A 16,113-nucleotide genomic window follows, 5' to 3' on the forward strand; every position below is an offset into this window, starting at 1 on the left:
ACCGTGGTAGTAAATTATTTTATTATAACGGGCCATTACTTGCCTGTTGTAAAACACTGTTATCTATAACATGCTGACTAAGTCCGTGGTAAATGGTCACTTTTTATAACGGGCACATAATGTCCGTGGTAAAATTAATGTGGTAAATGAGCTATTTTCTTGTAGTGCTCCCTGGCGTTTTCCAACAATTCTTTCCATTCTAATTCGATCCTTAAGCTGGTATTTGAATATTTAACTTCACAGCTACTGATGATAGATATATAATTAGATATTTTACATTGAATTTAGACATTTAATTAATTTAATTTACGAGCATATGCATGTGTGTTGCCATTGGGTTCTGGCCGTGTAAATAGTATACTGCTCAACCAGAGGCAGGAGCAGAAATGATATATATTATGAAATATTCGACAATATATAACTTAACCTTATGTAATTATTAGGAAATTGATGGATGATGATAGGGCTTTCTACTATTGTCGTAATTGTTGTCTCTTCTATCTTATCACGAATCATATATAATCATCCCGTGACTCCAGCGTGTGGATGCCTTTTTTCTTCTTTTATTCAAAATTTGAATTCCTGCCCTATTTTGACTAAAAACAAATATGTTTGGAAGAAAAAATAAACTAAATTATTTAGTTCATGAATATTCATTAACTCATTTAACTAGCCTGAAAAGGAATAAGTAAATTTATATATAGGGGAATGAATTTTGCATGGACTAATAAGTATAAGTTTGAGTTACTTCTTATATTATCAATTACTTTTATGGTGGAATCTCAACTTCTTTAATAATAAAATTGAGAAAATAAAATAAAACTGAAGAGAAACTCTGTCTTAGACAATTTCTCCAAAATCCTCAATCCCCAGTTGTGTCTTTTGAGGGATAAAAGAGTTCTACTCTAGAAACCCTCAATGACCACTAGTTTTTTTAGTGTTTCTACTCAAATTTTTCAGACTTGTGTATTTTTTTAAGGTACCTATGTATTTTATTTGGGTATTTATCAACACTATATTGGATGCCAAAATTTCAAATTAAGAACCGGAAAATAAATGGAAATTAGGTGGTGAATGAAGAAAAATTGTTCTTACATGGGGTTTCTATTAATTTCCTAAACATAAAACCCGAAATTGAATAGGTTCATTGAGCCTCCCTCATCTTAATATATTAGACATAATATTGTTAAGTTGAAGACAACAGTAATACTAATTGTGGTTAATAGTGGTGCAAACTTGTACCTCTCGAGGGAAAGACGCGTTGAAAGTGTGCGAAAAAAAATAATCACACAATTCCCGGCCTTCATAGTAGTAGGAGACAATTGGATACAACTTTGGACACTCTCATGGAACTTATGCCATATATTAATTAAGAATTGATCAGAGTCAACCAAATGAAAATAAGAGAAGAGAGAAACATACATGTTTCAACGCAGATGTCAACAGAGTTCCGTGGATTTATGTTTTTATGTGTATATACAAAAAGAAATAATACAATCTTGTCGATCTCTGTATTTCTTTCCACCCTACGTTGAGTCCATGAGGGTGGGATTAGGCTTCAAAACTTGTATCTTATTAATACAAAGAATTGACTACATCTCTCTCTCTCTCTCTCTCTCTCTCTCTCTCTCTCTCTCTCCATATATATATAGACATCAAGCAATAATCATTTAATAATTTAACATTGCACTAACTATTAGTGTGGCTTGGCTCTACAAAGTAAGTTCATGATTTGAATTGTTCATTGTTTTAAGTCACCGTTCATAAATCGTTATTGTAAAAATTCACTCAAATCGGAAATTGTTTTACTTTTTAATTATTGTTGTGAATATTTCGTTGTTTGTGGACAACATTGTGTTTCTCTATTTATCAGTTTACAGTCAGATAACTAATCGATTTCCAATTTCATTGAATTTTTGTGGTATTGGTTTGTCAATGATATATAACCTAAATAGTCATCAGTTTAGATTATAAGAAATATGTGTCGCTAATTAAAATTTGAGCGCTCTTATATATTTGCGCTAGTACTACTGTTGTGCGGAAGCGGCATTCAACTGTAAGTGAATAGTAAGACAGAACAGAATAAAACCACTATCAACAAGAACACCAAGATTTATACTGGTTCGGCAATGCCTACATCCAGTTTGGAGACAACAGAGTATTCCACTATAATCAATGAGAACATACAATAGTGTTTATCACTCAATTTCCCAAAGACCCAAATAACCCAAGCTCTCACACTTACAATATGAAGAGAAAACCAAAAATACAAAGCAAGACAATTTGAGAAAATTCTTCTCTATGCCGAATGGCTTCTTGCTATTTTTCTCTCTTCCTTGTTCTCCTCTACTTCTCCATGCTTATGAGCTACACCTTGCTCTCCTTTTATAGCCAAAGAAAAGCTTCTCAAAGACATCAATGGCCAAAGGCCTAACATCAAGTCAAAAAGAATTAGGCATAAGTGCATCCAATTTTGGTTTCCCACATGTAGCATGCCATCCAACAATTTTGACACAAAAGTAGCCCAAAGATTTGGACTTTGACTACATGTTTGAGTCAATAATCAACAATCTCCACCTTGACTCAAACCCTCTAAGTAGAACTCCAAATAGTCATCTCCCAATCCCCCATGGGGCAATCAACAAATTTTACAAACGCCAATCAAGTCTAAGCAGTGCTTAAACTTGTGCAACGAAACTGGCTTCGTTAACATATCCGCAGGATTGTCAGCGGTCCCAATCTTCTGAAGAAGAATATCTCCCTCCAAATCACCATGTAAGAACGCAGTCTTGACATCAAGTTGGGCTAACTCAAGGTCAAACTGCACAACCAAAGCCAACAAAATACGAATAGAAGAATGTTTTACTACAGGAGAAAATACCTCATTGTAGTCAATGCCTTCCTTCTGAGCGTAGCCTTTAGCTACCAATCTGGCTTTGAATCTTACATTGTCTTTTCCCAAAGATTCCATCTTTTTGGCATACACCCATTTACAACCAATTGCTTTCTTCCCCTTTGGTAACTGAACCAGCTTCCAAGTCTCATTTTTATGAAGAGATTTCATCTCCTCATCCATAGATTTCTTCCACAACTCGCACTCTGAACTCATGACAGCTTCTTTGTAGGCGGATGGAATATCATCTTCAATAACGGGAAGTGCATATGCCACAATATCAGTAAATCGAGCAGGCTTTCGGATTTCCCTTCTCGATCTTCTGGTTGCAATATAGTCTTGTTGCTGTGGAGGCTCTTGGGTAGGTGCCTCCTCTTCATCATCCTCGTCCTCATCATCAGAATTAACTGTAGGACTAGTGTTTGAAACATCAGACCTTACTGGAACAACTGGAGTCTTCAGTAACTCCACCTGCTTTGAGCTACTCATGGTCTCGGTCGCTTCAGTTTCGCCTTCATGCTTGTTCTTATTAACCATAGCAGCCTCATCAAAAGTCACATCTCTGCTTACAACAAATTTCTTCTCATCTGGACACCAAAGTCGGTATCCCTTCACGCCAGTGCTAAAGCCCATAAATAGAGCTTTCTTTGCTCTTGGATCCAACTTGCCTTCTCTGACATGATAGTAAGCAGGACAACCAAATATGTGTAAAAACTTGTAATCAGTACAAGGTTTACCAGACCATACCTCCATGGGCGTTTTGCCCTCGTTCGCAACAGCTGGCAATCGATTAATGAGATGGCTTGCATAAGTAATTGCCTCAGCCCAAAATGCCTTGCCTAATCCAGCATTAGACAACATACACCGAACTTTCTCAAGTAAAGTACGGTTCATGCGCTCCGCCACCCCATTCTGTTGCGGTGTCTCCCTAACCGTGAAGTGCCTCACAATACCCTCATCTTGACAAACTTTCAAGAAATGATCAGACTTATATTCACCCCCATTGTCTGATCTGAGAGTCTTGATCTTTCGACCGCTTTGCATTTCAATCATCTTTTTCCACTTCAGGAATATCTTCAAGACTTCATCTTTACGCTTCATGGTGTACACCCATATTCTTCTAGAGAAGTCATCAACAAAGGAGACAAAATAATGGCTACCTCCCCAAGATGCATTCTTGGAAGGTCCCCAAACATCAGTGTGAACATAATCAAGAATGCCTTTAGTGTGGTGAATAGCAGTGCCAAATTTTACTCTAGTTTGCTTACCCAACACACAATGCTCACAGAATTCCAATTTGCATGCCTTTGCACCTTTCAATAAGCTTTGCTTCACCAATCCTTGCAACGCTTTTTCACCAGCATGCCCAAGACGCATATGCCATAACCTCGTGGTGTCTGTGCTATCTGCGTCAGCAGCTTCGGTGACAGCTGCTCCACCAATAACTGTACTCCCCTGCAAGAAATACAAGTTATTTCGTCTTGTACCTTTCATCACCACCAGTGCCCCGTACACAGCTTTAAGAACTCCACCCTCCATGGTGATCTTGAGACCCTTGGATTCCAATGCACCCAGTGAGATGAGATTTTTCTTCATATCCGGTACATACCGAACATCACTTAATTCTCTGACTGTTCCATCATGCATCTTCAAACAGATTTTGCCTATCCCTTGTGTTTTGCAGGCATTATTATTACCCATCAAAACAACTCCACCATCCAGCTCCTCGAAATTAGAAAACCATTCCCGAATGGGACACATATGATAGGTGCAACCTGAATCCAAAATCCACTCATTTGAGTGACCATCAGCATATGAACTAGCCAAAGCAAACTCGAAATCATCATCATCTTCAGATTTTGCAATATTTGCTTTAAAACCTGCTTTCTCCTTCTCTTTGTTCTTCAATTTGGGGCAGTCTTTCTTCCAATGACCCTTTTGGCGACAAAAAGCACATTCATCTTTAGCAGGAAACTTCCCTCGTGACTTTGAACGAGATTTTCCCCGCTTCCCAGATTTTCTTTCCTCTGTTCGACCCCTTGCAACAAATGCCTCGGTTTGTGAATTGTGAGTCTTCAGTTCCTTCTTACGACACTCATGATTCACCAATGCCGCAGACACCTCATCAAGTTTCACCTCGGATTTTCCATACAACAGAGTAGTTGTCAAATGATCATAATCATCAGGCAATGAATTTAACAAACATAGTGCCTTGTCCTCGTCAGGAATTTTCACATCAAGGTTTGCTAAATCAACAAGTATTTTATTATAATCATTGAGGTGTTCGTGCATAGAGATACCTGGACGATACTGAAATCGGAAGAGTCGCTTCTTCAAGAAGAGACGGTTTTCTGCGCTCTTGGTCATATACTTATCCTCCAATTTCGTCCATAACTCCTTAGCAGAAGTTTCCTTCATATACGGGTATTTCAACTCCTTATCAAGGAATGATCGAATAGCAGCACAAGCATGAAGATTAATTCGCGTCCACTGCTTGTCATTAATATCTTCTGGTTTATCTTCCAGAACCATATCCAACTCTTGTTGATACAACACATCCATAACTTCACATTGCCACATACCAAAATTATTAGAGCCATTGAATTTATCAACCTCTAACCTTGTAGTAGTGGTTGGATGTCTATTGGATGTAGACAAAGACGATGTTGACCCCTTCTTTACAGATTCGTCTTTATCTCCAGCCATCTACTCGGCACTGTTCACAAATACGGTACTGTTCACATGTACAATACTGTTCACAGATACTGTAGCAGTTCACTGTTCACAGAACTGTAGCACCAACACTATTCACGAAACTGGGCTCTGATACCACTTGTTGTGCGGAAGCGGCATTCAACTGTAAGTGAATAGTAAGACAGAACAGAATAAAACCACTATCAACAAGAACACCAAGATTTATACTGGTTCGGCAATGCCTACATCCAGTTTGGAGACAACAGAGTATTCCACTATAATCAATGAGAACATACAATAGTGTTTATCACTCAATTTCCCAAAGACCCAAATAACTCAAGCTCTCACACTTACAATATGAAGAGAAAACCAAAAATACAAAGCAAGACAATTTGAGAAAATTCTTCTCTATGCCGAATGGCTTCTTGCTATTTTTCTCTCTTCCTTGTTCTCCTCTACTTCTCCATGCTTATGAGCTACACCTTGCTCTCCTTTTATAGCCAAAGAAAAGCTTCTCAAAGACATCAATGGCCAAAGGCCTAACATCAAGTCAAAAAGAATTAGGCATAAGTGCATCCAATTTTGGTTTCCCACATGTAGCATGCCATCCAACAATTTTGACACAAAAGTAGCCCAAAGATTTGGACTTTGACTACATGTTTGAGTCAATAATCAACAACTACTGCCACAGCACTTGTATAAGATGTTGATAGTATCTAATTTGTACAAATGAGTGTGAACTTTATTTGTAACCGCGTGCAAAATTTTGCTGATACCTCTCACAAGGCACACGTCAAATCCAATATTATGAACAATATATAGTTAATCTTTGGTAATATACAAATCATGCATTTTCCTGTAGTCGTCCAGAACGCAGCTACTGAAGTATTCTTAAACTTTAAGAGGCACGAAGAGGCACGAAAATGTACAAACACAATTATTGTCCTCTTCCCTTATCCAAAAATATATTGTCGTCTTCTTTTCAATTAGGTCGTGATATAATTCCTATGGCATTTTCACATATATGTGCTTTTGGTCAAATTACGATTCAAACATTTTATCATCATTTAAGATGCCGATGCACAAGAGTCTTTTTTTCCCGAATAAGATGCCATGTGTCATAAAAAATTTGACTTCCAAACAAAATCAAGGCAAACTTAAGAATTCATTTTTTTATTTTGCTAGTTGTATGCAAGGTTCTAAAAGATACTAGGCACTAGTCGGGAGGTGAGTTAGGCGCACTAAGCGGATTTGAGTAAATGTATTATATATTATATAAATAAGTGCTTATTTATACTTAAAACAATACATACTTGTATTGAGATATATAAATTGTAAAATAAAATGATATATAGATTAATGTATTATAACATATTGAAAAAATGAAGAACAAGCATATAATGAGTGCTCATCCAACAAAAATAAAATGTAAAATAAAAGTTATTGAGTTTCTGTCTAAGTGAAAGTCACAACCTAAGTAGGTGCCTAGTCAAAACAAGGTGGGCTAGACGGGCGCTAGGCGGGCTAGGCGGACGCCTAAGGAGGACTAGGCGGCTGCCTAGCGCCATTTTTCAAACAATGGTTGTATGTATGTACGTAAGCTTGCATGTATGTATGTATGTAGTGGTAGATCCAGGATTCTAACATCCGTGTGGTCCTAATCAAGGTACGCTAGGCGCTATAGTCAGGTGGCGAGCTGAGGCCAAACACCTATGAGCCTAGATAAGGCATAGACATGACCCCAAGCGGACTAGGTAGATTTAAGTAAATTTATTATATATCATATAAATAAGCGTCAATGTACATGCAAAAAAACTATACTTGCATTGAGAATTTGAGTTTATTGTTTTATGTATATTATTTAACATATAAAATACAAAAATCATGTGGGAAATGAAGAGAGAAATTCTTTTGGAACCAAGGTCCAAGTACACAACAAAGCCATGGTGGTCTTCTATGTGTTCCTCTACGTTTGAAATTAGATCTTTCTTCTTAGTTCAAAGCTTTTATTGCACAACATTTGCACAACCATGGTAGTCTTCTCTCTTCCACCTGCCCAGATTGTTCGGTGGTCCGCGGAAGTCCTTAGGGGCGCTTCTTCGGACTTTTAGGTGATCCTAAGATCATCGAATGGATCTACCCCTGTCACATCCCGGCCTAGGACGGACCACTTCCCAGGCCCGCTCCATCACCGTAGCACAATATTGTCCGTTTTGGGCTTACCATTCCCTCACAATTTTGTTTTTAGGAACTCACGAGCAACTTCCCAGTGGGTCACTCATCCTGGGAGTGCTCTGACCTCCTTCTCGCTTAACTTCGGAGTTCCTACGGAAAACGAAGCCAGTGAGCTCCCAAAAGGCCTCGTGCTAGGTAAGGATGTGAATATACATTTAAGGATCACTCCCCTGGGCGATGTGGGATGTTACAATCCATCCCCCTTAGGGACCCGACGTCCTCGTCGGCACACTTCCGGCCAGGGATTGGCTCTGATATCATTTGTCACATCCCGGCCCGGGACAGACCACTTCCCGGGCCCGCTCCATCACTGTAGCATAATATTGTCCGCTTTGGGCTTACCATTCCCTCACGGTTTTGTTTTTGGGAACTCACGAGCAACTTCCCAGTGGGTCACCCATCCTGAGAGTGCTCTGGCATCCTTCTCGCTTAACTTCGGAGTTCCTACGGAACCCAAAACCAGTGAGCTCCCAAAATACCTCGTGCTAGGTAGGGATATGAATATATATTTAAGGATCACTCCCCTGGGAGATGTGGGATGTTACAGCCCCTATGTATGTATGTGTTGGAGAATGAAGAACCATATTATTTCCATAGCCATATATAAGATAAAAATATATCAAGTTAAACAAATAAAAATATATCAAGTTAAACAAATATACTTTGTTTTGACTTATTAGCTTGGTATAAAAAATCATGTTTAATGCCAATACTGAGTATATATGTTTCGACGATATATGTCAACATAAATTATGACATGGTTGCATGTCCAGTCAAAATACTTCACGAAAGTTTCTATGGATTTCAATTTTATTGAAATGCTAATATATAAAGGAACATCAGTTAAACATGAAACAGAACAAACTGTCCACTAGCTAGTCATTTAAATTTAAACTACGAAAAAGTTCTAAGCCTTCATTGACTTTGAAAATTAAACTCCCGGCCCCCAAAACACCTTTTGAGGCTTGAACAAAAAAAAAAAGGAAAAAAAAAATATACAGCTCAAACACCATTAATTAATCTGCACTGATCTCCTTGGTCTCATATCGCCAGAGCTTCACGGTGTTCAGGATGCATATGGCTTTAGTCCGAAACAAGTTATATTCCCTGAAAACAAACCCAAATTTATATGATAATTGTAAAAACTCTATTTTCATATAATTAAGGTATATAATTACATTGTTAACAAGAAATAAGCATAGTCATGGATAATGTGAAGCAGAAAAGTCCCATATATAGACACATACCTAACCAACTTAATTAGTATAATCACTTCAATTCTTAACCAACTTAATTAGTATAATCACTTCAATTCCTAGCAATCGAAAATAAAGAAATAGTTAATATATTCAAAATGTAAAGTTAAAAACATTTTACTTGTAATTCTTAGTATAAACTTAGGGATAACGACACTTTTAAGTACTCGGTGAAAAGAAAGAAACGAAGGAACGACTTAGGTTATTTTACCAAGAAAATAATATTCAACACATAGGAAGGAGGTCACTCTCATCATATATAAAAGATGTTCTTAAGAATCTTAACAAAAAGGAAAAATTTTAAATATGTAAATCAAAGGGGAAGTTATAATGAAATAGATTAACAGTAAACAAATAATTCCGGCATGTGAAGAGTAAATATCGAAGACAATTTGGAAAATGCATCTTTATTGAGAGAAGATATTTATCTTATCTCATTCATGCAATGCACTTACTTTACAAGTTCAGCACTCGTGACTCTCTCTGCCATCCAAATTAAAAAGTTAAAAAGGAGTAGAAGAATCATGTTTATATAAAAACAAAAGGACAAGACACCCAATGTGTCCTCCAGGATATCACTCCTGACGGTCCCAATTTTATGTAACCATGCAAAGGCATTGTGTCAGAATTTCATTTTTCATTTTTCTTCAATTTTATTTTTTTTAAGTACAAAAAAGCCAGTGAACAGTAGTATCAGTGTACAAAAATTACACAATTACCGAAGAAAACTAACTCCTTAAATAAAATATAGAAATCATTAACGAAAAACTTTTGGTATCGTTTACTTGAACGAAAAATTACATTTTTACACTAAAAAATCAATTATTATACTATTCACTTTATCCTTTATTTTATTTTTATAGTTAAAATTCAAAATTTTCAAGTAATTTTCATTAGTTTTTTATAAAATATAATCATTTTTAGCCCTAGGTCAATCGTCACTAATTTTCACGTACCTCTATTTCTCTCACCATCTCTGTACTTTTCTGTTCACTGAAAATTCCCGCCTCCTCCAAAAGATTGGGTTGACGGCGCAGCTGCTGCAGCATTGCTCTCTGAATCCAATGAGCTCAGCATCTCCATGCCACCATGCTGCTGCTCTGATCTCTGATGAGAAAATCCACCGCTCATGCTCCTCACTACTTGTCCAACCCCAAGAAAGTCCCTCGTTAACCTATCCGAACCTCCTCCAATATTGTTCAACCCTATATGCTGCTGCAACTTTGCATCCTCCATGTTAATTGCCCTATTTGCCGATGCATCATATCTACCAAACGCCGCGTTTCCGAAAATCGATGAGCCTCCCCCTCCGCTAGCAAACGAGTTCATTAGGTCTTGGAGGTGGCTCTGGTCGGTTTGGTCACTTCCGAACATCCTACCTAAGCTGGAAGGAACTAGGGTCCCGGGCCTATCAGGTTTTGTAGTGGTCGAGGAGGAGCTTCCAAAGCTACGGAGAAGCGAGGTGGTGTTGTTGTTTGAAGTGTTGGATCCCATTTGAGCAGCCTTCTGAAGCAGCGCGGTTGCGGACATGTGCGATGATATAGCCTGCTGCTGACTATTGCCATTGTTGCTATAGAGAGAAGGGACTCCAGAGCTCATGTGATCGCCGCCACCCATTATGTGTCCGGCAAAGAGATTATTCGAGACTTCATTGCCACCTCCGGTGGCGCTGCCGTTTGCATTGGTGTTGAAATGGTTGGGACTAATTAGTGAATTGCTGTTGCTGGCACTGTTGCTATTAGTACTGTTGGAAACGAAAGGTACGTTAAAAAGATTGGTTCCGGCTCCGGAGTGATGCTGATGTGGCGAGTGGTGTGTAAACTGCATGAGTCCATGAAATGACTTGTCCTGGTCATGGTATTGTTGTTGGTTGGACTGGTCATGATCAGAGGCTCCAGTCATGAAGAAAGATGCTGCTGACGACTGAGCCGGTCGGAAAGATGATCCCATTGAAGGGGATGAGAGGAGGTGATCGAATTGTCCGGCCCGATCGGCAGCAGCAGCACCTGAAGATCCTCCAAGCCTTAGGATGTCACTAGGTTGATTGCTGTGGTCGAGTGAGGACAGTTGATGGGGAGGGCCCACAACTTGATGGGATAAGCCGAGGCCAGTGTTGCTGAGGCTTCCTCCTCCGTATAAGCTGCTGCCAATGGTGGTCAAACTGGGTGGATGCCTTGCACTTTCCTGAGCGAGGGCATCGCAGAATGCCCTATGCGTGATAAAACTGTCGCGCCTGTACTCACACTACATCATCTTTAATTTCATGGTGAATATAAAAAAACAGTACAACTAGGTAGCTAGGTTGAAACATTTTCTGGTGACAAAGTACATCAACTTAGAAAATGTACGAAAGACATCGCATTGTATTTATATACATAATGAGTATGCTACACTTATCATCGATTTGTATCATTATTTGTATTATTTTTCTAATAGAGGTAAAACTCATCAACACATGTAACTCTTCCTACCTTTATTAAAGAGATGATATTAAAGATGGTTCAAATAAATTGTAAGAATAATATTTTTGATACATAAATAGAAAAGGTAGAATTGAATTGATTGTAAGTAAAATGAATGACACAACCTCCATACATACATACATACATACATATATGTGTGTATATATATATATATATATATATATATATCTGAATGGGTTAAAAGCGTTCACCTTTGAAATCGATGTTCCAAATTTGATTTCACTTAGGGCTGGTTTGGTATTGTTGTGCTTTGAAAAAAAACTGCTGTGAGAATAAGTGGCTGTGAAATAAATCAGCAGAGTGTTTGGTAAACTTTTTTGTAAAAGTGATTTTGGAAAAAAAAATGCAATCTAATAGTGGATCATTTCATTAAAAGAGCATTGTAGCTCCGTGTGCTTTGAAAAAAAACCAGTTTTCCAAGGCTGCAAATAGCAGCTTCAGCTTTTTCCTTTGATTTCAACTTATTCTCACAACAGCTTCCAAAATAAGCCCTTTTTTTTTTTTCAGTTTACCAAACACCTAAAACCCTCACAACTTTTTTTCATTGGTGCTTTTTTTTTAAGCACCTCACTCCCAAACCACCCCTTATAATCACCCCATTAGGCTTCAGAAAATTAAAATTGTATGTAATTCTATCCTTAAAACGAAACCATATTGTTCAGTTCAATAAGTGAGCTCCCCAATTTAGTAATATATTTGTTGATTTTAATTGGAATTTTGACGATCTAATCACACCAACAAGTAGTCATTTGCAGTTGCAGATAAAACTGAAGGTGGACATCAAATTTCAAAGCCCTTGCATGACAGTGGGAGTTCGATCCCCGTCGGTGACTAATCTAACAAAATATATTGTTTGACAAAAAAAAAAATCAAAACCCTAATGTGTGAACTCTGAAGGCTTCAAAAAACAAAGACTAATTAAGAACTTGTTGCAAACTAAAATGCACTGTGATTACAGTTTTGAAGGAGAGGACACATTTAATGACTTTCACAATTACACGCACTAATCTACCATAACAGAATTAATTGCACAAGCAAAATGAACGAAAATTTCCTAAGGGGATGTAAGTGTGAATTTTTCTGAAAAATGGAAAAGAAATGTTTGAATGCAATTAATTAATTAACAACCAAGAAATTCCATTTCAAGAACTGGCAGTTCAATAAATGCAACATGAGAATGTATTGGAAGTGATGAAAGTAAATCTATCAAAAACCCCATTTGAGGACTTATGCTCAATTAGGACGAAAACTCATGATTCAAATGTCTGTTTTTCCAGTTGAGAATTATCCCCAAAGCCACTCAATATTCTCAATTACTGCTCCTCTTTAGTCTCATCATCCCCAAATTATGACACTGCGTGCAATTCTATAAACCCTAAATTTTGACCACAACTTCAAACTCCTGCAAGGTCATGAACTGACTCCTGAAACCAACTCAAAACCAGTTTTGAGAGAGAGAGAGAGAAGCGTTATGATGAAAACGAACAGTAGCAGTGTGACGAGTCATAAGAGAACAACCACACTCACAGGACAAGTACCGTCTTTCTTTCTCCTCTTCTCTTACATTACAAAGCAATTGGCATAGCAACACGTGAATATGAAAAAGCTTTTGCTAAACACCGAAACTGGCGTTGTTTCCAAGGTGAAACAAAGTAAAAAAAATTAAATCAAGCACTAGTACGACGACCATATATGGCCATTTTTTACTTCAAAAAAAAAAAAAAAAATGGGGCGCTCCAACTGGGGAATAAATCATATATATGTATCCTGAAACCACCACGACCATGGCAGTTTCCAGATTATTCACGTGGGAGCATGTTTTTCTTCCATTTTCCTCTTCCCTAAAGAAATTTTTAAAATTAACTAAACACATTTGACAAGAAGAAGAAAAAGAAAAAGAAAATTAACACAGCTAGCCAGGATAAGGGTTAAAAAAAATTAACGCATACTTTTTTTTCTTCTCTTGTCACGACTCGAGGAATCTAAGTAACTTGAACAAAAAAGGTCAAGTTTCAAGTTTCGACTAAGAAATTTTTGTGTGTACCAGGAACATTAGAACTCATGAATTTAAAGTAACTTGCTATATGATTATGCGTATGATTGATTAATGGGAAAACCAGCTAGATAAAAAGTTGATTTTGAGTTGATGAATAATCACCTTGAGAAGAGAGTGCCACAGTCACATCTGTATTCCCGAGTGCCACAAGTCTTAGAATGTGCCTTCCAATCGGACTGGACGGCGTACCTCTTCGAGCACTTCTCGCACTTCCATTTTTTCTCGCCGTGTTTTCTAAAGTAGTGCTTTTTGATGCCGGTGAGGTCGCCGAGTGCCCGAGAGGGGTCGTGGTGAACGCATGTGGGCTCCGGGCAGAGATAGACTTTGCGTTTGGGTTCTTTTGTAGTCTTCTGCTTGAGCTTCCAAGGCAGGTTGTGTCCTCTTCTGTGAAGCTGTAGGTTCTGCTCCCTTTGGAACCCTTTGTTGCACACCTCACATATGAACCTGTTTGTTGCCATTAGGGTCTTGGGAGATAGTGCTACCACTTCTGCTTCTGGATCTGTTCTCTCATGAAAAATGCCAAACCACAACAAATTAGATAATTCATAACTTTATTAATCACAACAACAAAATTGTATATACCCTACAAGACACTTCATATTTTGTAAACTTGCGTACTTATTTTTTCAATCCAACTAATTAGAAACTTTTATATCTATCTATATATACGTGTTTTCCTATTTGAATTAATTCCTCTGCCAATTTAGGGTTCCTGATCTGTGAGAGAAAAAAGGGGAATTCAGATAAATTAAACCATGTATATTCTTAATTTAATTTGCTTTTTGTGTTGGATAGCTAGTTAGGCAGATCCTAACTAATGTGAAGATTTTAGAGTCGTGCCCACAGGTAGCTAGAAAAGAGAAGAAAATCAATTGTTGGATACTTGCTTGGTGTTCCAGGTTGGTTTCTCCTTTTCTTCTGAGGTGGAGCAGCTGGTGCAGCTGTGGATGACGTTGGTGTTGTGGAGGAATGTTGTTGCCTCATCTTCTGGTTTTGATCTTCTTCTCTAATTCCGAAAAGCGGTGCGCCCGATGAAGAAGACGCAGCCATCTGTTTCTGATCAATCTTCTTCTTCTTCGCTTAATTTCTTCCCTTTCAATTTTCCAGAGCAATCTGAAATATTCTAGCTAGAAACCAGCAAAACCCCACAACCAACTTATGAGTCCTTCTCCATCCCAAATAACAAATGAAGAGAAAGGAAAACTTGAAAGGATGAAAATATTAATAAAGGGAGTTGAAGAGAAAGTAAAAGGAATCAACTCCATAACTAAAGCATTTGATGCTCTCTCTCTTCTTCTGCTAGTTTTTTTCTCTTGTTTTAAATGAAAATGTTCTGAGGAAAAGTGATGCTGTTACGGTTTTATGATTTGGTGTCATGCACATACAGTAACACATATACACAGCATCTTTAAAAACAAAAAATTATTGTCATTTTTTTCACAGTTTCTTTTTTCCAGAATTTCTCAGAATTTTTCCTCCCTTAAATAAAATGCAAAAATTGAAAATTAATTGACAGGGAGAAGAGAGAGAGAGCGACGTAGAGAGAGAGAAGGTGAGACCTACAGGTCGGTGGACCCAATCGATACCCACATCACGACATGGTATGGTGCGTGAGAGCAGCATGAAGCAGCTAGCTACACCTCTCTCTCTCTCTCTCTCTCTCTCTCTCTCTCTCTCTCTCTCTCTCTCTCTTTCGTATCTTCCTACTCAAGTCCAGACAAGCTATCCTTCATCACCCCTGTCCCAAGTGGACCTCACTGTAAAAATTTTAATTACAAGAAAAACAGAGAAAATGAAAACCTAACACCAAATAAATGGATATATATACATTTTCAAGAGATTTAGTGTGAGAAATGACAACAAAATTCATCTAAAAAATGTCGTACCCAGTGCACAAGGCTCCCGCTTTACGCAGGGTTTGGGAGAGGTGAATGTCGGCTAGCCTTACCCCCATTTATGGAGAGGGGGCTCCCAAGTCTCGAACCCGAGACCTACCGCTCATGGGCGAAGGCACTTGCCATCGCACCAAGTGCGACCTCTTGAAAATTCATCTAAACTACGAAAATGAAAATATTTGATTCCAGAACGCAGGGAGATGAAAAAGAATGACCTACTCCACCACTTGCTTCTCAAGAGAATTAGTTGAATAATAAACAAATTTTCAAATGCATAATTAAGAAACAATTCCCAGAAAGAAAAGTAGCAACCTGATTAAGGTAGTTTGAGATTAGGCTGTGTTGCTGAAATTCAGTATAAGCTATAGCAGACTAATATTGTCACTTGAGCTCTCTCTCTCTTTCTCTCGGTCACAACGCCTACTAGGTCTAGTTTCAGTTACATGCAACTGATTCTCGAGAGATTTTTTAGTGTGACAGTTACACATGGTGGTACACCACATGTTATATAAATGGTTAGATATATGTGTTAAAGAGTTAATAACTTAAAAAATAAATTTTCTCACTATTTACACAAAAACACGTGATATAACATCCGTAT

General features: G+C 37.9%; 1 protein-coding gene across 2 annotated transcripts; it reads right to left on the reverse strand.

The window, feature by feature from the left end:
- Window positions 1-8,604: 8,604 nt before the first annotated feature.
- LOC103451499 (zinc finger protein MAGPIE-like) lies at window positions 8,605-14,952 on the reverse strand. Of its 2 annotated transcripts, XR_531689.4 has the most exons (5): window positions 14,505-14,952; window positions 13,720-14,116; window positions 10,035-11,311; window positions 9,534-9,561; window positions 8,605-8,929 (listed from the first exon to the last, which is right to left on the reverse strand). XR_531689.4 is itself a non-coding variant. In NM_001293957.1 (4 exon segments), coding segments are annotated over 3 exon segments (1,803 nt in total). In that variant the 5' UTR covers window positions 14,668-14,890; the 3' UTR covers window positions 8,660-8,929; window positions 10,035-10,068.
- Window positions 14,953-16,113: the final 1,161 nt, after the last annotated feature.

Source organism: Malus domestica, chromosome 13 (genome assembly GCF_042453785.1).
Source record: "Malus domestica chromosome 13, GDT2T_hap1".
Taxonomy (NCBI): Eukaryota; Viridiplantae; Streptophyta; class Magnoliopsida; order Rosales; family Rosaceae; genus Malus; species Malus domestica.